This window comes from Salmo salar, chromosome ssa13 (genome assembly GCF_905237065.1).
Source record: "Salmo salar chromosome ssa13, Ssal_v3.1, whole genome shotgun sequence".
NCBI lineage: Eukaryota > Metazoa > Chordata > Actinopteri > Salmoniformes > Salmonidae > Salmo > Salmo salar.
The window spans coordinates 39,517,304-39,542,896 of record NC_059454.1 but is presented as its reverse complement, the minus strand read 5'-3'; the positions used below and the strand labels follow the sequence as shown (position 1 = coordinate 39,542,896).

At 42.8% G+C, this 25,593-nt stretch overlaps 1 protein-coding gene across 1 annotated transcript; it reads right to left on the bottom strand.

Moving 5' to 3' along the window:
* Nucleotides 1–16,970: 16,970 nt before the first annotated feature.
* Nucleotides 16,971–19,725, bottom strand: LOC106567307 (uncharacterized). The gene is made up of 6 exons (XM_045692757.1): nucleotides 19,639–19,725; nucleotides 18,971–19,096; nucleotides 18,271–18,345; nucleotides 17,887–18,060; nucleotides 17,491–17,648; nucleotides 16,971–17,287 (listed from the first exon to the last, which is right to left on the bottom strand). Exons 1-6 carry the CDS (start codon nucleotides 19,723–19,725, stop codon nucleotides 17,110–17,112), a joined length of 798 nt encoding a protein of 265 aa, XP_045548713.1. The 3' UTR covers nucleotides 16,971–17,109.
* Nucleotides 19,726–25,593: the final 5,868 nt, after the last annotated feature.

Genomic DNA, 25,593 nt, shown 5'->3' with positions numbered 1-25,593 from the left:
TAATGATGGTGTTGAAGGCTGCGCTGTTGTCAATGATCAGCATTCTTACATACGCATTCCTCTTGTCCAGATGGGATAGGGCAGTGTGCAGTGCGATGGCGAATGCATCATCCGTGGATGTATTGGGGCGGTATGCAACTTGCAGTGGGTCTAGGGTGTCAGGTGAGGTAAGGTGATCCTTAACTAGCCTCTCAAAGCACTTCATGGTGACAGAAGTGAGTGCTATGGGGTGATAGTCATTTAGTTCAGTTACCTTCGTTTTCTTGGATACAGGAACAATGTTGTGGTAAACAAGTAGATTTACTTGTTTTACATTGCAAAAGTAATTATATTTTCATCATATTATGTTTTTAAGATTACATTAATTGTTATCATTCATACTGCATAGGTTTTGACCATCCTGTAAGCGATTGTATCTTATATCCACAAACATTCTAAGAAACTGGGTGCACACTGTACAATATCCATAGAATGGCAGCTATATAGAAAAATAGGATAAATATTACATTATGTTTGCAATTTCTCTCAACAAGATAGAATTTCAATGTCTGCCAGTGAGGTAAGGACGGAAGTGAGGTGGGGAGGTTGTGTGGAGACAGAGAAGCCCTCTGGAAAAACTACCCCACTTAGCAAAGGTGGGGTGTCTGATGCAACACCCAACCATATGCTCAAGTTTACAGAGTAACTTCCCAGAGCACACCAGTGGGACCTCCTCAAGCCTTCTCAGAGCAGCAAAGACATATCGGAGTATGCAAATCAGGTCTTCAAGGGGGCAACCTTGTACTGCACTCCTAGCAACATGATTTGCAAGGATCACAAGTAAATCAAGGCTTCCTTAGCACAAGGTCCCTGTTGCCTTAGGCGTTTGTTGTTTTATCCACATTTTATTTCCTCCTCTATCAATCTTAATCCGCAAATAACAGCTGCTTAGGCATTAACAATTTATACGTATAAGGAAGAGCCTACAATGCTGGATGAAATTCATCATTCGGTGTTGAGCAGACACAAAGTGCACCTTGAGTGTGAAAGCGTTCCACCTCCCGTCCCTGGGCGGTGAGTTCTCTATTTTCCATCCAAGCGCCCTGCCAGTCAGATGGCAGCCAAATCCTCAATGTTGCAGTCTTAAAAAGTCTGTCATGTCACAGAATCCCAAGGACTTAAACTGTTCAGAGAAGAAGAACCCAGACCTCTCCTTGTTTATGGACACATTGTGTTCAGCTCCGAGATGCTTCATCTGAGGGATTACCTGCCTCCCACCTTTCAAGACACGAACACCTGGACACTAAACTCATATGCATCCTACAACAATAAGCCCATTTCCCTCCTCTAGTTTCAACTATAATATGAGTAAGAGAAAGCGTGAAGGGGAAGAGAAGAGGAGAGAGACAAATCCAAGAATAAATTGGTGATCCTGATGAAATGTAAGTTGAACAGTGTAAAGAGTAGTCTGACAGACAATGACAAAACTGCTGGGCTCATGAGAGCCAATACATTGTCCTATTTGTTCAGAGGTACAGAACAGACCTACAGTAGAGGTCAAGCGTACAATGTGACAACTAACCAAGATTCCACCAACAAACAAAACAGGGCACAAGCAGGTGTTAGTGTCTCACAGTATTATATGGAACCTTCATGCAGTATACAGTAAACACAGTATGCCGTACAGACACCATTTTATAAGTGTTAACCATGTGCAACTAACACTGTGCTACGGTCTATGAATTGAAACATCAGAAACAGAATTTCTTACAGTATTTTTGAATGGTAGAGGGGTGAAATACGTTTTCAAACACTAAATGAAAGTTTTTCAAATGTCTTGAGATATTTAATCTATTAGGGTGTGAGGTGTAGCATTTATTTGTTTAATTAAGCCGATAGAAAATGCTTTGCTTTTCACAAATGTAGAGAGGCATGTAAAAGTGTCTCTCAGGACATTCTTTCAGTGGAATTTAACCATCCAGCAACAAATGAATGGAACCAAAAAATACTTCAACTAAAGAGGTACTTTGAAATGGGGGAAAGCCTTTGTGTATGTCTTAAATCCTTTTCATAAAAAAAACATGTATTAAGATGAAATTTTGCATAGAGAATTGATTTATATTCTTATTTTATGTACTTTCTTTAGTATATGTATATATTTTTTGCATATATTGCGCTGTTAACCTGTTCAGGCTGCATTGCTGAAATAAAATGTCATACAAAGCAACTTCTTGATGAAACACAATTCAGTTAAATTAAGGCATGATCATTTCAGAGGAAATGATCAACAAAGAAAATAATTTCAGTTGAAAGTTGTGCCAGTGATGGGAGAGTGATGACATGTGGGGGAAAGGTCAACTTTCAGGGGATCTTTGAAAGGCCAACATGATATATACCATCTAATACATTGTACTGATAATATCTTGTACACCTGTCCAATCATTACATTTACATTTTAGTCATTTAGCAGACACTCTCATCCAGAGCGACTTACCGTAGTGAATACATACATTTCATTTTCATTTCACACATTTTTTTTTTTTTTGTACTGGCCCCCCGTGGGAATCGAACCCACAACCCTGGCGTTGCAAACACCATGCTCTACCAACTGAGCCACAGGGAAGGCTGGGAAGGCATTATTACAGTGCCTTCAAAAAGTATTCACACCCCTTGACTATTTACAAATGTTGTCATGTTACAAAGTGGAATTATAATTGATTTAATAGTCCTTTCTGTGAACGATCAACACGCAATACCTTGTAATGTCAAAGTGGAAGAAAGATTCTACGATTTTAATTTTTTTTTATTAAAATAAAACATGAATATATCTTGATTAGATACTGTAAGTATTCATGAAAATGAAATACAGAAATATTTCATTTACATGAGTATTCATACCTCTGAGTCACTCAGCCACTCAGGAACATTCAATATCGTCTTGGTAAGTAACTCCAGTGTATATTTGGCCTTGTTATTGACTAAAGACATTTCAGCTTTTCATTTTTAATCAATTTGTCAAAAATTGTAAAAACAAAATTCTAATTTGTCATTATGGGGTATCAGTGAAACTAAATCTAAATGTAATACATTTTATATTCAGGCTGAACACAACAAAATGTGGAAAAAATCAAGGGGTGGGAATACTTTCTGAAAGCACTGCAGGTATTTTGCTTCTACTCACATCTAGTCTACCTCTATTCACTAATGAATGCACTACCTATCTATCTGCATCTACAGCAAATGCTCACAGTGAGTTATTAATCCCAGGGTTCTCCTCAAAGAATGTAAGAGAGGCGCTGTGCCACTTTATTTGTTATCCAATACAGCCATGTTTTGCTCTAGATTGCAGGAAAGGGCAGTTAGAAGTGTTCAAAAACACAACGTTCAAAGGGCCTCCCCCCAGGCCATACACGGCAGCATCGCCTTGTTAAAAAACCCTGGGGAGAACCTTGTGTCCTATACATTGCTTCAATAGCATGCTAGTTTGATATGCTAATGTTGATATTGGGACAGAGCCAAAGTGAACTCACTGGCTGCAGATCCTCCATGCTTATGGGAAGCTCTCTCAGAGTCATCAGCAGATCCAGTCTGGTGCTCAGGTAAGGAATGTTACACATCTGTAATGGGTTGAAGCAGTTATACAGTATGAGTAAATTACAGTCACATAATGTACACACACACACACATACCACACACACGCACGCATGCACGCACACAACAGACAAAAATACACACACGAACAAGTGGGCACACACACAGACAACATCCCACATCCTATTTACATACTCTCCTCAAGTCTTCTTTGACATGGAGAGCAGCTATATCTAAGATCCCCTGGGCTGCTAGTGGGAATGCTGTGGGACGTCTCGTCTTCAGTCTGATTCAGCAGAGAAGCTGAATGCTTGACACTTTGAAATGATTGGCTGATCTGCCTCGTCGACCTTTGGTTTAGTTGCTAACCTCTAATAAATCATCTGGGTTGTCACGCCGACCGTCTAGCTCATGCTCAAGTGCGTCAGGCTTCAGAAGCCAAAGGGCCTTGGTCTGATGGGGGATGTGTGAAATATGCTAGGGTTGGGGTTACTTCTTTATGTCTGTGATCGTTCATCTACTGTTTCAGGGCAGACTAAATGTAGCGATATATCAGGAATTATATTTTTCAAGGCTCGATGTCTAAAAGGCTGGCTGGCTGTCTAAAATCTGATCTATACTTCCAAAATGTTTACAAAAGAGTTTAAATGTGTGTTTTGAAAGATCAACTTTTAGCATTTGGGTTATCCTAAGGATGGCAATGGGACTCACTACTACCCGTCATTCCCATAGAGCCTAGGGTATCCACATACTGTAATGCTAAGCTGTTTCACCATGGGAGGTGTTACTGTCACAATGCCTCCTAACATATCCCTATGCATGGTTTCAGACCTCCAGAAGGACATGGCTGGCTGATCCTGCTCCCTGGAGCACCTGTCATCTCTTCTGCCCATCATCAACCACATGGGATACTTTTACAGTGTATCTAGAGGTGAGAACCCTCATCATATAGTATGTGTGAGAGGAGGATAAAGGTTACTGAGGACACAGCAGCAATCCATCAGGACAAGGAGAGTCAGAGGAAAGTGCATATTATTACCATTCAAATTGTAGATGCCGAAATGACATAACATCAACGTCCTGGAAAAACCTTAAACTTTCCCGAAAATGTTAAATATGGTTTATTTTGTAGATCCATCACATCCCCTCATAAATATTCACAGGGTGTTTTGAATGATTTGAATTGGTCCTCGACTCATGAAGCATGCACAGCACATGAACGGTAAGAGCTTCTTTCAATTTATGTAAACAAAATCAAAATTAGCCAACATTAAGGTTTTTCCAGGATGCCGATGATAAGTAGGTATATTAAAGCATGAGTCATGGAAAGCATAGCATACGAAGGCACTTACCTCCATCATGTACTGGTCAACAACATGCAGATCTGACACAGACCCCTTATAGGATTTATACATTTCCACATCGTCTGACGTATGTAGATATCTATAAATGGAACATTTCACTGTGGGAGTTCTTTTTTAACACATAAATCACTACATAAATCCCTTTTATGTCATAAGAGAGGTCCCACTTGATTGTGTCATAAGTCAAAAAGCAATGTCAGGGTTGAGTAGGTCTGCTTTGCTTCAGACCGAAACAGTAACTGATATCTATAGTGTGGCATTTCATTCCTCTTCAACATCAAATAATAATTTATGCAAAATATAATTCCTCAGTCAGTCAGTATAGCGGTGATACATAGTCAGAATGGCAGTGGGGCTTTGGCAATTGAATAAAAGTAGTCACTTTTTTACTTACAATGCATAAATTAAGTGAAATACAACAAACACTTTTTCACAAGACACACTCTGCTTCATACAAAATAAGCCAGGGTGTCATTTATGATCATGCTATGCGATGCCCCCTCTCTCTGGCTTTGTCTGAGAGCTATATGCTAAGGTGATTTCCAGTGGCCTGGAGAAAGGGGAGTGATTAAAAGCCAAGCAGCTCAGATGGCCTCTGTCAGCTCCTATAAAGCAGCAGGACCGTTGATGCCGGCCACAGCCATCCATTCATTCACTTGCACAGAGTTTGAACCCAGATCCAAGCCTGGGAATCTTCCAAAATGGACTCTCTTCTCCTCGCTTCCTCTGTCATTTGAGTGTGTTTCAACTCCAAACCAAAGATGTACTTTTTCATGAGCCTAGGGTTGTGTCGTTGAAGTAGATCTATACAGCTATAGCTGCAGATCATTAATACTGCAGGCCCTGTTGGGAGTGGTTTCTGTCAGAGATTGTATTCGTGAGGCCCACGCGATGCCACATTAAAATTGATATTACGTTTTCATAGAATAAATATAATCCTCTATGCGGTACATTGGATCAGCGTTCCTTGAGCAGATCAGCAGCTCACAAAAGAAAGCACTGAGTGAGTAAACTGGTAGGACGTAAGACCGAGACCCAAGACACAAGCATTTTACCCAGCGGTATAACAGCTGAGAGAAACTCAATAGTGCCCATCTCCTCAAATACCTCGCCAATGAAAATTTCATTAGTAGTCTGCTCTGGTAAAAGGTTCTGGCACTAACTTAACTTGCCATGTCTCACTAGGGTTCATTGCTGTATGTACATGTATGTTCCCTTTATGTACCCTGTATTTGTAACACTTGATGTAACACAACCTAATGTTTTACCAACTACACCCCTTACTTGGCTTGTGCATGTAGGCTACCATGCAAAATGTTTTACTAGTGCCCTGCATTGGACTTGATAAATCCCTGCATCAAGTCTGAATCATTTTTTTCCCTCAATGCAGACAACTGCGGTTGTATCCAAATTCGAGATGAATTTGCAACATGGATGTGTTTTTCTGACATAATCCCTTCTTACCTCCTCAGGGAAGTGATCTGTTCATCAGAGAAGCCTCCCTCAACCTCATTAACCAAGAACAGTTTGTCTTTCAGTTCTCCTGGCTGCACAGGGAAACTTTTGAGCAAGATATCTGGGGGAGCAATAAAAATAAACAAAATCAACAATGACAAATTAAAGCTTTTCTCTTGACAGTCAGAAACGTATGGATTTTCTGACTTTACCTGAAACTTGGAATTAAATAACTACAAAAAAGCATTTTGAAGACAAAAGGTGCTTGAATTCATTCTCAAGTGCCTTTGGGTTGTGCACTCATTTGCATTCTATCAAATCTGAACTAATGAACATTTTTGTTTTACCTGGGAGGAAAACAATTCATTAGTAGTACACTACCATGCTAAAAACAGCATATGGGATGGAATTGTTGTGACATGCTGCAGTCAGGGATGGATTCATGCACTGATTGAGTGACACCCAGTTCAAGGTTAGGGTTTGAGAAGTAACGTGGCAGGGAGCTTCTATGCTATTCTCCTCGTCTTAATTTGATAGGTCGACCGTCAGCGAAGGAATTAAAAAGCACCAATCTGACAGGGTTGTGCGGGGTCCTCACGGCACTCCACTTCTTTACTTGAGGATAATTCTGCTCCAAAGCAAGAGGTCTCATCTGGAAGGATAAATAATATGTATTTCATACTGTACATCACAAGGCCGTTCTAAACAACACGCCACAAACATATTCCTTTCTTCCCACCTAAATATGTCACCTTGGATGAAACGTTGAATACGAAAATGGAACATGTTGAGTAAATGTTGGAAAGTACAGGTATTGTGGTTAGTCAGTCACGACCCTTGATGTACCGATTTGCTTTGGCTGTAATGTGACAGGACTGATATGTCAAGTCTTGCGACATCAAGATGGATGTTATTTTCTATTCAAATGTCAGTGTCTGTGTCGCAATTAAACATGACAAAATGTGTCACATCCAGTGATGACAAAGGATAATCGACTGTTACATTAAAAAGGTACAGAACTTACAGCTCATGGACTTATGAATCCTTCACAAAATAACACACGATTCCTCCCCGGAGGGTTTTGGTCTAGGCTTTAACGTCACATTCGAATTTACATAATACAGAGTTCAAGAAAAAGAAGGGAGGAAAGCCCTGCTAAGGTACACAATAGTAGGTCTTTGTAGACAGAAGGCGCTCTTTGGTAAAAGGGGTACATTTGTCATAAAAAAATAAAAAGGAGGACCAAGGCACTCTTCATATAATTAATTAAAATGCCTTCATTTGTATGGATGTTCAATGGAACAAAGATTTTAAAACTCTGGTGCGTTTCGGCCTTGACGAAGGCCACGCATCCGAAACGCGTCAAGTGTTTTAAAATCTTTATTCCATTGAACATGCATGCCAAACAAATAAAATACATTTTAATTATATGAACAGAGCATTCAACTTTATTTTATGATTAATACACTTACAAGATTGTGTTTAAGAGTGGTGATGTTCTATAAAAGATTACGCTTTAAAGTCATGACCTGATGTTGCTAAACTCAGCAAAAAAAGAAAGGTCCTCTCACTGTCAACTGCGTTTATTTTCAGCAAACTCAACATGTGCAAATATTTGTATGAACATAACAAGATTCAATAGACAAACTGAATAAGTTCCACAGACATGTGGCTTACAGAAATTGAATAATATGTCCCTGAACAAAGGGGGGGGGTCAAAATCAAAAGTAACAGTCAGTTTCTGGTGTGGCCACCAGCTGCATAAAGTACTCCTCATGGACTGCACCAGATTTGCCAGTTCTTGCTGTGAGATGTTACCCCACTCGTCCACCAAGGCACCTGCAAGTTCCCGCACACTGCTGGGGAGAATGGCCCTAGCCCTCACCCTCTGATCCAACAGGTCCCAGACGTGCTCAATGGGATTGAGATCCGGGCTCTTCACTGGCCATGGCAGAACACTGACATTCCTGTCTTGCAGGAAATCACACACAGAACGAGCAGTTTGGCTGGTGGCATTGTCATGCTGGAGGGTCATGTCAGGATAACCTGGCAGGAAGCGTACCACATGAGGGAGGAGGATGTCTTCCCTGTAACGCACAGCATTGAGATTGCCTGCAATGACAACAAGCTCAGTCCGATGATGCTGTGACACACTGCCCCTGACCATGGGTTTGTGCCCATAGGCGATGTTGTTGCCGGTGATGTCTGGTGAGGACCTGCCTTACAACAGGCCTACAAGCCCTCAGTCCAGCCTCTCTCAGCCTATTGCGGACAGCCTGAGCACTGATGGAGGGATTGTGCGTTCCTGGTGTAACTCGGGCAGTTGTTGTTGCCATCCTGTACCTGTCCCACAGGTGTGATGTTCGGATATACAGATCCTGTGCAGGTGTTGTTACACGTGGTCTGCCATTGTGAGGATGGTCAGGTGTCCGTCCTGTCTCCCTGTAGCGCTGTCTTAAGTATCTCACAGTACGGACATTGCAATTTATTGCCCTGGCCACATCTGCAGTCCTCATGCCTCCTTGCAGCATGCCTAAGGCACGTTCATGCAGATGAGCAAGGACCCTGGGCATCTTTCTTTTGGTGTTTTTCAGAGTCAGTAGAAAGGCCTCTTTTGTGTCCTAAGTTTTCATAACTGTGACCTTAATTGCCTACTGTCTGTATGCTGTTAGTGTCTTAACGACCGTTCCACAGGTGCATGTTCATTAATTGTTTATGGTTCATTGAACATGCATGGGAAACAGTGTTTAAACCCTTTACAATGAAGATCTTTGAAGTTATTTTGGATTTTGACGAATTATCTTTGAAAGACAGGGTCCTGAAAAAGAGACATTTATTTTTTTGCTGAGTTTATGTTCCTGCCTAGCCTTATGCCTCGATCACACCTACAGCGTCATTGTGTTTTGGTACACCAGAAGTACATTAATTTCCAATGGAACGCTACATTTGCCTCGCAGCATTGCGTTGCAGAGGCAGTTGCAGTTCTTTGGACTTATCGAACGCATGAATCAAATTGTATGTGTAGACGGCTTGACAGAAATTCTTGTGATTATTGTGATTTTGCCATTGTAATTGTTTGTTAGATACATTTTAGACTACAAATGCTATGATCGTATGCTATCCATTTGTTTGTCTTTTTGTATGTTCTTTGTATGCCATTTTTTTTAAAATATTTGAGTTAACCAATGATATTAGGCCACACTTGGCCATGATTACAAACACCTGTGTGTCTTCTGACACTATATAAATGACTCATCTTGCAGTGTTTGTGATGATACCCTGATGAAGACAGCTTTGCTGTCGAAACGTTGGTTATTAGGTTATTACATTTTTGCATCTGAGCTCTTAGAGTGTGTGGCTTTCCCTTATTTTCGAGTTGACAGAAATGGTAGCATACATATCCAAGTGATGCTGAGTACCATTATGCGCAATGAGGATGTAGGTGTGATTGAGGCTTTAGCCTTATCAGAAAGTTTTAGAAACAGAGAATTTAGCTTGTTTATTGGCTCTTCGCCAAACATTTTTTTTTTTTATCCTGACAAATTAAGATATGGAAATGTAAAGTGTATCCCACTGGGGGCGAAGTGAGCCACAGGTGTTTTTTGAATTACAAATCCAGTCATTTCTCAGGGAGCATCCCAAATGGCATCTTAATCACTTCATAGTGCACTACTTTTAGCCAGGGCCCATAGGGCTGTAGGGAACAGGGTACCATTTGGGACACATCCTCAGTCATCAATTAGACAAACTAGATTAATGCTCTCAACACAACCTTGATTAGACGCACTTACATAAGAGCATACTAGGGAGCTCTCGTGTCGAATCAATCACCGTATTAATTAAGCACATATTTTAAAGTACAAGAAGGGCATCTCTGGGATGGCACTACACAGTGCACAATCTAATTTTTCTTCTTAAAACTGAGAGATGTGTTTGAATATGAGACTTTGGTGATGTTGCTCTCTCTGTGTAAAACATCTAATGGAATAATCCTATGAGGATAACTAGTCTCTTTTGCTTGTATTAGAGAACTGATCTTCGCAGCCGTATAAGCTATAAAACAGATAAAAGGATCTAGCATATCCAACTGGCTAAAGCTAAATCTAAAAACATCATCTGCTTGCTACTTAAGGAAGCTAACTAGCTCTATAAAATGTGCTTCACTCAAAGTTGCTTTGATAGGGACATATTTTTCTAATAAATTTAGTCCAACACAGTGTGTTTCATCTGTAATAGCTGGTAAAAGAGTGGGTCATGCCCTGAGCAGTGGTTATTGGCTACTTACACAACGGGTGGGTCTAATCCTGGATGCTGATTGGTTAAAATCGCATTCCAGCCAGTGTCTATTCCACAAGTTACCACTGGCTAAAGCTATGATGTTGAAACCTATTTACTCTGTTCCATCTCACTGCGCAATCCACTGTCTCATCAGCCTAGCCAGACAACTTCTAACCTCGATCTCCACTGTAAAAAGCATCTAGACATTTCTTTTAGACAAGCAATTGGTTTTCGGAGGTTAGCGGAGATTTGTATAAAACTTGCGCTCAGTCTCTCTGACATTTGCAACATTGTTTCAATATTTGAAATTCGATCTCCAGCTATCCCATAGTAATGAACGTGTAGTGGTCTGGAGTCGGGACGAGACAGACATGCAGTCAGCTTTTCTCAGCCAGTCGAAATCATGAATCAGCATCATTTTCATGGACATATACAAATAAATGTCAATAGAAAACAGATCAAACTAAATGAAATGCAGCTAGTTTGCAGACTTTCCAGCTTCAATTTGAAGTGATTGTGTTAGCTGTGTTGTTGGCTAGCTCCTCTGAACAACAGTGTCCTGACAAGAGCGCACATTGTATATGCCAGCTGAAATCGTGCATCATTAGCTCATTCTTATGAATGTATCCAAATAAATGCCACTAGAAAACAGCTTAAACAAATGCAAATGCGGTTACTTTGCTGTTATTCTGGCTTCTCTGTTTGACGTAACTGTAAATTAGCCGTAGTTGCAATATTTACCATAAGACTTCCGAACACCTAATCAAGTGGCTACCCAGACTATTTGCATTGACCCCCCCCCCCCTTTTACACCGCTGCTACTCTCTGCTGTTATCATCTATGCATAGTCACTTTAATAAGTCTACCTACATGTACATACTACCTCAACTAACCAGTGCCCTCGCACATTGACTCTGTATCGGTACACCCCTGTATATAGTCTAGCTATTGTTATTTTACTGCTGCTTTTTAATTACTTGTTACTTTTATCTCTTATCCGTATTTTTTTCAAACTGCATTGTTGGTTAGGGGCTCGTAAGTAAGCATTTCACTGTGAGGTCTACACCTGTTGTATTTGGCACATGTGACTAATACCATTTTAATTGGTATGCATAGTACTTTGTCATTATGGATAAGAGTGTTATGATTGCAAGTACAGTACATAACTGTTTTACCGTAAGAACCATGAATTATTGTTTTAAATTATTGATTGTAACATACAAGGCACTAATAGAAGATGTACTGAATGTATCTAGAGGCAGTATTAGCTACAGCTCCTTGGATAAACAGAGCAAATCCTGTCATGCATACTGTCCCTATGCAACAAGAAAATAATAGACAACACTAGTCAGCAGAGATCCTGCTGATAAACATGCAGAGCTCATCTAAAACAATCATAATCTGTGTGTGTGTGTGTGTGTGTTCCTCAACCCCCTTATCCCTCATGAGGGCAGAGAACCGCATCGCCTGGAGTTTCCCGCAGGCGTTAGTTACCAAGCACAGGGCCCTGTCAGAGCACAACTTTCCAGGGCACAGAGGAGAGAAGCACACTTGGAGTTTATCCTATCCTGTCTATTCCTATGACAGACACTCTTAGCGACTGTCGCACGGGGGCTCCATATTTCATGGCCATGCGTACTCTAATTGTGTTGCCAGCCTGCACACTTGTACTGATGTAGTTTAAAAACCCTTTATGCTGCACCACTTGTGGATCACGTCACGCTTTCTGTGTCACTTTGAAGCCCTGCGAGAAGAGAACTCTGAAATCTTTCTACCTTGATCTCACTCACACACACACACCCTTTCTCCATTGGTCTCAGGTCGCCAAGTCATAGATGCCCCGCTGAACAGTCAAAGCCATTAAATGAAGAAGAAAAAAAGATTGTAGCTTTACCGAAGCTCTGATAGACTGAGACTGCCCCCTGTAGACACACACTGAAGGAAAACCCATCTCTGTATCTACACTGAAACTAGCAACATTAGCCTATAAGGAGGGTTAATAGTATGAAGGGCACATGGCATTAACCCATTCAGGTATTCCCCCAGAATAAATGAATATTTTAGAGAAAGCTGAAAGATTAAATAAATGACTGTCATTATGCATACTGTGAGTCTGGGTCGAAGCCTATTTCTATTCCGATACTTACCTAATAAGGCTTTGATGTTGTTTATTTCTTGTGTCTTGTTATGTAGCTACTGTACGAAATGTTTAGCAGCTTTTCTCAAGCAAATACATGTGATATAGAGTTCAGATGGAGTGAGTCATTACAGCCAATGTAAAGCTCATTGACTTTCCTGTTAAGTACTATCATCTGGTGGTTTCAAAAGGTGTTACTTCTTCTAAAACTCAATTACAGTAATCAAGTAATTTCAAAGAAATCTGTTGATGGGTCTGATATATAAGTTGTGTGCAACCCCAGAACAATTTCAAATGAAGAGCATATAGTTGGCCCATCACCTCACCTCAAGTAATTGTGGAGCTACTTACTAAAGTTGTGCGCCACCTTCGTGTTGAGCATGATGTGGATATTATTGCTGTGCTCAGTGATCCCACCGAATGTTCCCAAATCTTGAACTGCAAATTGCTTGTACAAGCGTGAAGTGTCAATTTCAATCTTCGCAGCATTTCTCCGTGTCCAGAATGATTTCTCTATCTGCCGAGAGACCAATCATAATCAGAACTGAGACAAGCTGTATTCTCTATGAAATGCAATGCTCTGGGAAAGCACAAGACACTGACAGACACTGCAGCGAATAATTTCCTATAGTGCTTAAGGAAATTATGAAGTGGAAAATAGGTACTTCCTTATTTATCATTGCAAACTATCTGATGAGCATGACAAAAACTTCTAACGAATCAGACTCTAGTGTAGTGTAATATGAGGTAATACACCATATTATAAACTGGGTGGTTGGACCCCTGAATGCTGATTGGCTGACAGCCGTGGTATATCAGACTGTATACCACTGGCATGGCAATTTTATTTTTACTGCTCGAATTACGTTGATAACCAGTTTATAATAGCATTAAGGCACCTTGGGGGTTTGTGGTATATGGCCAACATACCACGGCTAAGGGCTGCGTCCTGCCTAAGAACAGCCCTTAGCCGTGGTATATTGACCATATACCACACCACTCATGATTTATTGCTTAAATATAACTGTCACGACTTCTGCCGAAGTCGGTCCTCTCCTTGTTCGGGCGGCGTTCGGCGGTCGACGTCACCGGCCTTCTGGCCACCGCCGATCCACTTTTCATTTTCCATTTGTTTTGTCTTTGTTTTACACACCTGGTTTCAATCCCCCAATTACTTGTTCATTATTTAACCCTCTGTTCCCCCATGGTTTTTTGTGAGTGATTGTTTATTGTATTGCGGTCTGTATTTGTGGCCTTGTATTTATTGATGTGTATTGTTATTATATTTGAGTAAATTGCGACATTACTCATATCTGCTGTCTGCTGCCTGACTCTTCTACATCAGCTACACACAGACGCATTACAGAATCACCCACCCTGCGAATGGAGTCAGTAGGAGCAGACGCCCTCCCTGTGGCAGTAGAGGAGCGCGTCCAGCAGCACGCGACCATGTTGCAACGTCTGGGCACCGCCATGGATTGCGTGCTGCAGACAATGGATCGTTGGGAGAGAGGAGGAGGTCGTCCAGCGCCTCCACCAGCTCCACTACCGTCGACCCCACTGTCCACCCCTCCTTCACCCGGTCCCAGCGGGATTCGGCTCGCGCTCCCAAGGGAGTATGATGGGACGGCTGCCAGATGCCAGGGGTTCCTACTCCAGCTGGAACTCTACCTGGCAACCGTCCACCCGGCTCTTTCGGGATGTGAGAGCGTGTCCGCCCTCATCTCCTGCCTCTCAGGCAAAGCCCTGGAGTGGGCCAACGCCGTATGGAGTGAAGGAGATGCAGCGTTGGACCATTACGCAGAGTTCACCCGCTGCTTTCGGGCAGTTTTCGACCACCCGCCTGAGGGTCGAGTGGCGGGTGAACGTCTGTTCCACCTGAGACAGGTGGGAAGTACTGGTGGTCCACCTTGGCCATGGACGTGAGGGTTAATGTTTCCTCCTGTTCGGTGTGCGCCCAATGCAAGGCTCCCAGGCACCTGCCCAGAGGGAAGTTACAACCCCTACCCGTTCCACAACGGCCGTGGTCGCACCTGTCGGTGGACTTCCTGACGGATCTTCCTCCCTCACAGGGCAACACCACGATCCTGGTCGTTGTGGATCAGTTTTCTAAGTCCTGCCATCTCCTCCCTTTGCCCGGTCTCCCTACAGCCCTACAGACTGCGGAGGCCCTGTTCACTCACGTCTTCCGGCACTACGGGGTGCCTGAGGACATAGTCTCTGATTTGGGTCCCCAGTTCACGTCCAGGGTATGGAGGGCGTTCATGGAACGTCTTGGGGTCTCGGTCAGCCTCACTTTAGGTTTTCACCCCGAGAGTAACGGGCAGGTGGAGAGAGTAAACCAGGATGTGGGTAGGTTTCTGAGGTCATATTGCCAGGACTCTGGGCAGAGATGGCCCAAAACTCACTCCACCACTCCTCCACTAACCCCTCCCCCTTCCAGTGCATACTGGGGTATCAGCCGGTTCTGGCACCTTGGCATCAGAGCCAGATCGAAGCTCCTGCGGTGGACGAACGGTTTAAGCGCTCAGAGGAGACCTGGGACGCCGCTCATGTGCACCTGCGACGGGCCGTGAGGCGGCAGAAGGCGAGCGCCGACCGCCACCGCGGGGACCGGGTCTGGCTCTCGACCCGAAACCTGCCCCTCCGCCTGCCCTGCCAGAAGCAGGGTCCGCGGTTTGTGGGGCCATTCAAAGTCCTGAGGAGACTGAACGAGGTATGCTACAGGTTACAGCTTCCCCCAGATTACCGTATTAATCCCTCGTTCCATGTGTCTCTCCTCAGGCCGGTGGTGGCTGGTCCACTGCAGGAGTCTGAGGTGCGGGAGGTTCCTCTGCCCCCTCGAGGGGGCCCCGGCATATGCTGTTCGAGCCATCCTGGACTCTAGGCGTCAGGCAAGGGGCCTTCAGTACCTCGTGGAGTGGGAGGGGTAAGTCAGTCCCTTTCCTTGTTCGGGCGGCGTTCGGCAGTCGACGTCACCGGCCTTCTAGCCACCACCAATCCACTTTTCATTTTCCATTTGTTTCGTCTTTGTTTTACACACCTGGTTTCAATCCCCCAATTACTTGTTCATTATTTAACCCTCTGTTCCCTTATGGTTTTTGTGAGTGATTATTTATTGTATTGCGGTCCGTATTTGTGGCCTTGTATTTATTGACGTGTATTGTTATTATATTTGAGTAAATTGCGACATTACTCATATCTGCTGTCCTGCGCCTGACTCTTCTACACCAGCTACACACAGACGCATTACAATAACAAAATGCAATATCATATAACATTGTCAATGTGCATGACTATATTACATGCTTACAAATGTAGTGTAATAAATAGGGATAAACAAACACATCCGTAGTAGTACCTTATCTGAACCAACTTCCTCCCAATGAAAAGCCCTGGTTCGCTCTGTTAAGGGTTTTCTACTGGGTTCATTAAAGGTCAATGCAGGAGGCATAGGGATGAAGGAGGGTGCTGGGATCACAAGGGTGGTGGGTACAGAGACAGGGGCAGGACCAGGGACATGCACATGACTAGGGACAACTACAGAACCAGGGACAGGGACATTCACGGATGACTTTACAGGGCTGCGAGATTTCAGGACAGGTTTTGCTGGAGAGGTCGTAGGATTTCTTGGCATCTTCCCTCCTTCTGATAGCTGATCTGCTGCACCCAACACCGGATCTGATACGCTGAAGCCTTCTCTGCCTGTGGATTTGCTCTCCTCTATAATGTATTTGATATTGTCATAGATTCTTAGATCTATAACCCTAGGATCCTCATAGATGTGCTCAGACTGAGACTTGCGTTTCCAGTCCAGGCACAGCTTATCTATGGCCTGGACCCAGGCATCCCTCTCTCTCTGGATGGCTTCTGTGCTCTTAGAATGGTCTCTCACATGTACCCGGAACCTGCAATACATCAGTATGACTTGTCTTAACTTCCTCTCTTGGCTGTGGGAGCAAACAATGACTATCACTGGGCAAACATTTCCCATCTAGATGTATGACATTGTATGTTGTCAAATAGGAGTGTTTTACGGAGGGTATACAAGGCATGCAGTCATAAGAAAAGTCAGACAGCAGCAGCAATGCTCAACTCTTCAGAAAGAATCCTTTGTCAGAATAGAGTTTGTTACAAAGTTACAACATCACTGCTGAATTTAATTTAAATATGTAGATGGACTGGCATTGGGAAAGGCCTCATTTACAGAACGACTGCAAAAATAGAAACACTTTCCTAAGAAACTGTCTTTTCCTAAAAAAACTGTCCCAAACACCTGTCTCTGAATGGGTTTTTCATGGTCACTCACTGGTACTCATTGTTGTGTGTCAGCAGAGTGAAGGTGTCACAGCTGTGCTGCTTCTCTAAGCTATTGTCCCCGTCTGAGAAATGAATGACAAATGGCAAGGACTGCTCCTCATCTACCGCCCGTCGGCTGATGGGGAGCAGGTTCAGCTGGCCAGGGTGAAGGCGAGCCTCGTACCTAAGAACACAAGTGTAAATAACATCATGATGTAGATAGTAAATGATTCATAGTCAATGTAGGACTCTTCCAAACTGTGTAAAAGCACTGTGCAGTAGTCATAGTACAGTACTAGTAGTAGTAGAAGTAGTAGCAGCAGTAGCAGTAGTGGTGTAGTAGTAGCGGTACTAGTAATAGTAGTGTAGTACAGATCACACACATACTTCACCCATTTAAACGATGCCAAGCCTCCTCTTTGCAGGAACAACAGGCCCTCCATGAGGGTCTTTGGTGCTGGAGGCCATTCACACTTCTCTTCACTGCCCTCTAATGGATGACTGTAGACGTTTCTGTAGACGATCTTGTTTACAAACTGCATCATCTACACGTGTCAAAAAGCCTCAATCAAAAATCGTGAGTCTTAATTGAAAATAACAATTCCTTAAAATGTCTTCATTTTTTATGTCAAGAAGCTGAGTGGCACCCTATTAACCGATCAAGGGAAGTAGCACCAGAGACAGTGATTGAACTCTTTTACATCTGCTATGGCTCTACACAAACCAAGCTGCTGTCCACCTCTATAACAGGTTAGAGTTTAGGGGCAGGGATGACTCTCTTACCTTGTGTTTGCCCTCCAGTGAGGTGGCCTCCAGCTCATAGTCATGTCTTCCTCTGAAAGAGACGGAGAACTTGGCCCCAACTCTGTCGTCACAGCTCTTAACACACAGGAAGGGCAGCTGCCGCATTACGGTGCCTTTCTCTATGCTGCACACCATTTTAGTGTTGAAGTCAATCTAAACATACAGTATAGAGATTCACATTACTCTGAGATTTTCACAGCTTTTACTCAATGATGCATGACAGGGTATCTCTACCAGCACACTACAGGCTTTCAGCATGTGGTAGCTGTTATCACAACTCAAGATTGACTGTTTCTAGACATTGTAACACCAGTTATTATAACACTTAACTCAATGTCAAAAGATGACCCATATCTGACTCACCTGAAGAATGCGCTTCTGCCATCTGTAGCGGTTGTACTTGTAAACACTGAAGTTGTACTGGGAAGCTAGCTGTTCCTGCAATGGAGACCAATAAACCAATGACAATGATGCAGGAACAGATCAGAAGAACAGCGTACCTTCGAAGTTGATAGTGAATGACAGAATAACATGGACGACATGTACCGTGTCGTGTGTCGATGAAGTTCATTATGTGTGTGCAAAGACCGTCCAAGGTTAAACCCAGGCTTTGTTGTTGCCATGGTTTCCTGTGCTGACTTCGAGGCCCGGTAGTACAATACTTTTACCTCCAACCTGGTCCCAGATCTCTTTGTGCTGTCATGCTAACTCCTAGCGTAGGGTTTTGACCAGAGGTGGCGCTTCGCTCCAATGCTTTCCTTTGCTTTAAATTTGCATAAAGCAGAGCTCAACTTTTTCTACCGGTCTGCTAACAGGATTCTCGCCGCTCACCTTCCCACATTCCCCTGCACATTTCTCTGCGTGCCCTCATTGAAAATTAATGTGGGCAGAATTTCTCCTGCTGAATTCATTGTTGGTGAAAACTCACTTTAAGTTCAATGAGTAACATGACCATACAAGTTGGCAAGACGACACAAACACATCTGGGACCAGGTTGTGGAGGTATTATACTACAGGTCCTTGGCAAGATAGCACAAACAGATCTGGTACCAGGCTATAATACCTCCGTGGCCAGGTTTTGCTTTAGCTGCTCTTGGTTGTCTCTCCTGGCCTGGTTCAGGGCATCCTCGATGGTCAGCTCCCCACTCTTCACCTTCCTCATAATGCTCAGCTGCATCTCGTTGCTCAGCTGGACAAGGAGGACAAAGATCACAGATGAGCAATGTCCAGAAATGATAGCTTGTATGCTGAGTGCACAGATATTATACTAAGTGTTCTAAATGTACAGAATTGATAGCATGTGTTACGAATGCAGAGAAATGATAGCTGGTGTGTTCTGAAATTCCAGTTGAGAATCTTTAACGGAAAACTTCACTTTTCATAGAGCAACCTACACATGCACCTTTAAAACGAATGTGTCACAACAGAAAAAAAACATCCTGATTTGGCTTAGTATCAAACATTTGGGCCTAGATTCAATCAGATCAAGCATTAAGCAGCGATAGCAGACACCCACATAGAGGATGTTTTGGCGGTATCGAAGGTGGAACTGTGTTGGAGCCGTCAAATTGGTGAGCAGCTGCTCTTGTGATCACGGTCACGAAGCCACAACCGCCCCAATCGCGTTAGAAGTTCAGAACAAGAAAGTGTACCCTATATAAAAATACATTACAGTCAAATAGAAAAATCATCAATTAAGATTTCTATCTTCCTAATGGAGGTGTAGTTTACGTCCTGCTTGTAAACAAGCAGGGCGGTTTCTAGGATTTGGAAAGATTGGGGGCTTAGTCCAAAGCCAGTTGGGGGGTCCGGGGGCATCCTTTCAACAGCTAAATTCATGGATTTGGTGCACTTTCAGATGAACATTGAGAGATTAGAACACTGAGAGATGAGATATTTTTCTGGAAATTTGTAATTTCCCACCTGCCACAGCAGACACTGCCAGTACTCAATTACAGTTGCTACTGTGAACACAGTGTATTGCCAAAAACCACTCAACAACTTCAAACATAGACTCTGACCTGTCCAATGAGTGAAACTGATTAAAGAATCCCACAGTATCCAAACACCCCCTCTCTCACACACACACACACACTCACACTGTGCAGTAATTAGAATCCATAGAGCAGCTTTAAGTGATACAGTCTACTGTGCGCTCACCCCTCCACTTCCTTTCTCCATCACTTTCTCTGCCCTCTTCTGTTGCTGTCTCTTAGTCTTCTATGTTGTGGTCTCTCATAGGTGGCTGTCAGTAAGGGTAGGGAAATTATATAGCCTAATTATACTAATCCTGTCTATACAGAAATAAATACAATCATTCAAAATAGGCTACAAAAGCATGATTTGGCCACAGCGGATCATTCACTTTTTTTTGTTTTAAATCGCATTGCTAACAGTCAGAAGAACAGGCAGCCGGTGCAATTTGGGAAGTCAAATTGCACTGGCAAATGTCAAATACATGGTTGTTGAGTTGCAACTGTCAATGAAAAGTAGAGGCGCAGCCTGCCATATTGCAATATTTCAAAATACAAATTGTGGGGGAAACATAGTTTAGAATGCAAATGGTTATTTCTGTAAAGAGAAGACAGTGAATATACTAATCTGTCTTTTAGTTATCAAAATTCTCATCTTAATTGAGTGAACAGCAGCAGGCCTTGTGGCCTATCTTATTGGCACCAGCACATCGGCAATACCCCCGGTGAGTGCGCACTGTGCATAGTTACTCTTGATCATTGTTGGGTCGGTGCCACTTAAGTCTGGTTTTAAACAATAATTTCCTCCATTTTAAATGGAGTCATACTGTTTGTGTCTGCCCTTCTCATAGGCCTATCATATTAAAACAGATGGTGCTAATGTGGCCAGTCAAGTGTAGTAGAAGTGCTTGAAATGTAGCGTATTTATAAAAAGCCACATTTTGCTGTGCAAAGAAACGTATCTGAAGAACTCTACGCAATGCACGCTCAGCTATGCATTGAACTGTCTTTTTTGTAAACAGTGATTGAGTTATATTATTATCCTAAATTCTGACTATCCAATCTACTCGTCACATTACGAATAGTAGGCTATCTTACATAAGTCTACAAATGCGATGACGCATGGAATGCTTTATTATAAAGGTGCCGTTTTATGGTAAAAATGTGCTTCCCCAAACTTTAAACTCAAGCGTTGCCTTTTTTTATTTAACTAGGCAAGTCAATTATGAACAAATTATTATTTACAATGATGGCCTACCCCGGTCAAACAATTGTGCGCCGCCCTATGGGACTCCCAATATCGGCTGTGTTACAGCCTGGAATCGAACAAGTGTCTGTAGTGACGCCTCTAGCACTAAGATGCAGTGTCTTAGACCACGGTGCCACTACGGAGACCAATGATGTCTCCTTCTCTCTAATCCTGGTGTCACAAAATAAGTTGTACTCATCCTTGAAAATGTCGTACTGGAGAGAAGAGGACCAAGGCGCAGCGAGACTGTGAATACTCATACTTTAATAGACTCCAGTAAGGCATCCACAGGAAAACAATAACACGACAATAACAGTCTGACTAGGCACACGGCTAAGCACAGAACAATTCCCCACAACCCCAAAGACAAACACACACACCTATATAGGACTTCCAATCAAAGGCAACTATACACACCTGCCTTCAATTGGAAGTCCCAATCATCAACCCAACATTTAACAAACACAAACATGCCACGTCCTGACCAAAACTAAAACACTAGCTCCATCTGCTGGTCAGGACGTGACAGTACCCCCCCCCCTCAAGGTGCAGACCCCGGAATGCACCTAAAAAAGAAAAACAAGAAAATCCCCAATACCCCAACAAAAACCCAACAAACAATAACCCCTAAACCATAAGGGAGGGAAGGGAGGGTGGCTGCCGTCAACGACGGCACTGTGCTACACCCTCCCTCCCCAACCCACCTATCCTGGAGGTGGCTCAGGTGCAGGCCGTTCCAGGCTGTCGGGGCAGTCTGGCAACTCGGGACAGTCGGGGCAGTCTGGCAACTCGGGACAGTCGGGGCAGTCTGGCAACTCGGGACAGTCGGGGCAGTCTGGCAACTCGGGACAGTCGGGGCAGTCTGGCCACTCCGGCAGGTCAGGGCAGTCTGGCCACTCCGGCAGGTCAGGGCAGTCTGGCCACTCCGGCAGGTCAGGGCAGTCTGGCCACTCCGGCAGTTCAGGGCAGTCTGGCCACTCCGGCAGTTCAGGGCAGTCTGGCCACTCCGGCAGTTCAGGGCAGTCTGGCCACTCCGGCAGTTCAGCGCAGTCTGGCCACTCCGGCAGTTCAGCGCAGTCTGGCCACTCCGGCAGTTCAGCGCAGTCTGGCCACTCCGGCAGTTCAGCGCAGTCTGGCCACTCCGGCAGTTCAGCGCAGTCTGGCCACTCCGGCAGTTCTTTGTCACGACATGCATCCGCGCGTCACCGTTCGGATAGTGTCTTGAACGCAAGAACAAAACAGAGGATATTTAAACATAACTAGGGATTATTTTGAACCAAAACAACATTTGTGGATGAAGTAGAAGTCCTGGGAGTGCATTCTGACGAAGAACAGCAAAGGTAATCCAATTTTTCTTATAGTAATTCTGAGTTTAGTGAATGCCAAACTTGGTGGGTGTCAAATTAGCTAGCCCGTGATGGCGAGCTATCTACTCAGAATATTGCAAAATGTGCTTTTGCCGAAAAGCTATTTTAAAATCTGACACCGCGATTGCATAAAGGAGTTCTGTATCTATAATTCTTAAAATAATTGTTATGTTTTTTGTGAACGTTTATCGTGAGTAATTTAGTAAATTCACCGGAAGTTTTCGGTATGTTTGCTAGTTCTGAACGTCACATGCTAATGTAAAAAGCTGATTTTTGATATAAATATGAACTTGATTGAACAAAACATGCATGTATTGTATAACATAATGTCCTAGGAGTGTCATCTGATGAAGATCATCAAAGGTTAGTGCTGCATTTAGCTGTGGTTTGGGTTTTTGTGACATATGCTAGCTTGAAAAATGGGTGTGTGATTATTTCTGGCTGGGTACTCTCCTGACATAATCTAATGTTTTGCTTTCGCTGTAAAGCCTTTTTGAAATCGGACAATGTGGTTAGATTAACGAGAGTCTTGTCTTTAAAATGGTGTAAAATAGTCATATGTTTGAGAAATTGAAGTAATAGCATTTTTAAGGTTTTTGAATATCGCGCCACTCGATTCCACTGGCTGTTGACTAGGTGGGATGATTTCGTCCCACATACCCGAGAGAGGTTAAAAAACAACAAAATGTCATAATTCAACTTTCTCAAACATACGACTATTTTACACCATTTTAATTATACACTTCTCGTTTATCTAACTACATTGTCCGATTTCAAAAAGGCTTTGCAGCGAAAGCAAAACATTAGATTATGTTAGGAGAGTACATAGACAAAAATAATCACACAGCCATTTTCCAAGCAAGGACATGTGTCAATAAAACCCAAAACACAGCGAAATGAAGAACTAACCTTTGACAATCTTCATCAGATGACACTCCTAGGACATTATGTTACACAATACATGTATGTTTTGTTCGATAAAGTTCATATTTATATCCAAAAACAGCATTTTACATTGGCGCGTGATATTCAGAAAATGTATTCCCACCAAAACGTCCAGTGAATGTGCACATCAATTTACAAAAATACTCATCATAAACGTTGACAAAATATATAACAATTATTTTAAGAATTATAGATAGACTACTCCTTTATGCAACCGCTGTGTCAGATTTTAAAATAGCTTTACGGAGAAAGCACATTTTTCAATATTCTGAGTACATAGCTCAGCCATCACGGCGAGCTATTCAGACACCCGCCAAATTCGGGGCAACCTAAACTCAGAATTAGTATTAGAAATATTGTATTACCTTTGCTGATCTTCGTCAGAATGCACTCCCAGGACTGCTACTTCCACAAGAAATGTTGTTTTTGTTCCAAATAATCCATATTTATGTCCAAATACCTCCGTTTTGTTCGTGCGTACACATCACTTATCCAATGGCATAACGCGCGAGTGCGGAACGAGAGACGAAAAGTCAAAATGTTCCATTACCGTACTTAGAAGCATGTCAAACGCTGTTTAAAATCAATCTTTATGGTATTTTTAATGTGAAATTGCGATAATATTCCAACCGGACAATAGCATATTCATTCAAGAAGAAAAAGAAGGAGGGGCGCGCTCGCGGGACCGAGCATATCCAATCCCTTTGTTGCCAGGCAGACCACTCAGTAACTGAGCTCCTATTATCTGCCCAGTGACAGGAAAATGCTCAAACCACTTTCTGAAGGCTTTAGACAGCCAATGGAAGCCTTAGGAAGTGCAACGTCACCCCACAGACACTGGAGCTTCGATAGAGAATCAAAAGAAGAACTACAATTCTCAGACTTTTCACTTCCTGCTTGGATGTTTCTCAGGTTTTTGCCTGCCATATGAGTTCTGTTATACTCACAGACACCATTCAAACAGTTTTAGAAACTTCAGAGTGTTTCTAATAACATGCATATTCTAGTTTCTGGGCCAGAGTAGTAACCTGTTTAAATTGGGTACGTTTTTCATCTGGCTGTGAAAATACTGCCCCCTAGCCCAGACAGGTTTTAACCCTGTTTCTTTTTCACTGTCTGTATTTCAACTGTTATAATTTGTGCAATTAAATAAAACTAAATAGAATCTATAGAGCAGCTTGAAGTGATACCCACCTCCGATCTCTCTCCATCTCTTCTGTCACTTTCTCTGTGTCTAGTCTTTTACTGTCTTAGGTTATTGTTAGTTACTCTCCTTTGTCTATCCTCTTCTGTTATGGCCTGTTCTGTTCTTCTGGTGTCTCTCTTCATTCATCGTATCCTATTATTCTGTTGCTGTCTCTGTCTTGTCTGGTGTGTCTCTCTCCGTCATATCCTACTCTTCCGTTGGATGGCTATAACTACTTATGAGGACACCGAGGTCCGGACCTCTGTAATTTTCTCTAATTAGATTTTTTTTACACAATAAATTCAATAAAATATGGGTCAACATCTAGATATTGCTCCCAGCGTTTATCAAAGCTCAGAACACTTATATTATTAGGGTTCTATTCAATCTGTAAAGCTGAAGCGTTAAGAGATTTCGCAATATAAATGTAAAGGTCATTTCCGATTGAGCCGACATATGCAGCGTTTACCGTGAATGAAGCCTCCACTAAAAAGGGATCATTGCCTTAAATTTCAATCACGCTGTAGAGCGGAGCCCTTGATATGACTGTGTTTTAATCGCGCATGCCTCTTTGCGAACGTGTGGAATCATGAACAGGGGTTTGTTTGATATGTTCGTCTGCATCCCACGGATTTGCCTCCCAGGTTTGCCTTTTTAGCAGCACATTCACCCATCTCTTAAACAGATAACTCCGCCCTCTCGCTGCACAGGCGAAGGGCCTGAGACATGAAACGAACAAGAGGGAGAACATGGACAAAAGTAACAGTTCGTTTTTTTCCTAATTACTCAGAGATCGATAGAGCTAGAGACGCCATATTTTATGACAAACAACGTATATATGTCATCTACTATTAGCAACTGTAATGTTATTTCTAGGCTAAATTAATTTAAATTAAATAGATGAGAACAGAATTACCCCAAAGTTACTTTTGTACCTGCAGCAGGGCAGGAGTAACACAGCCTTGG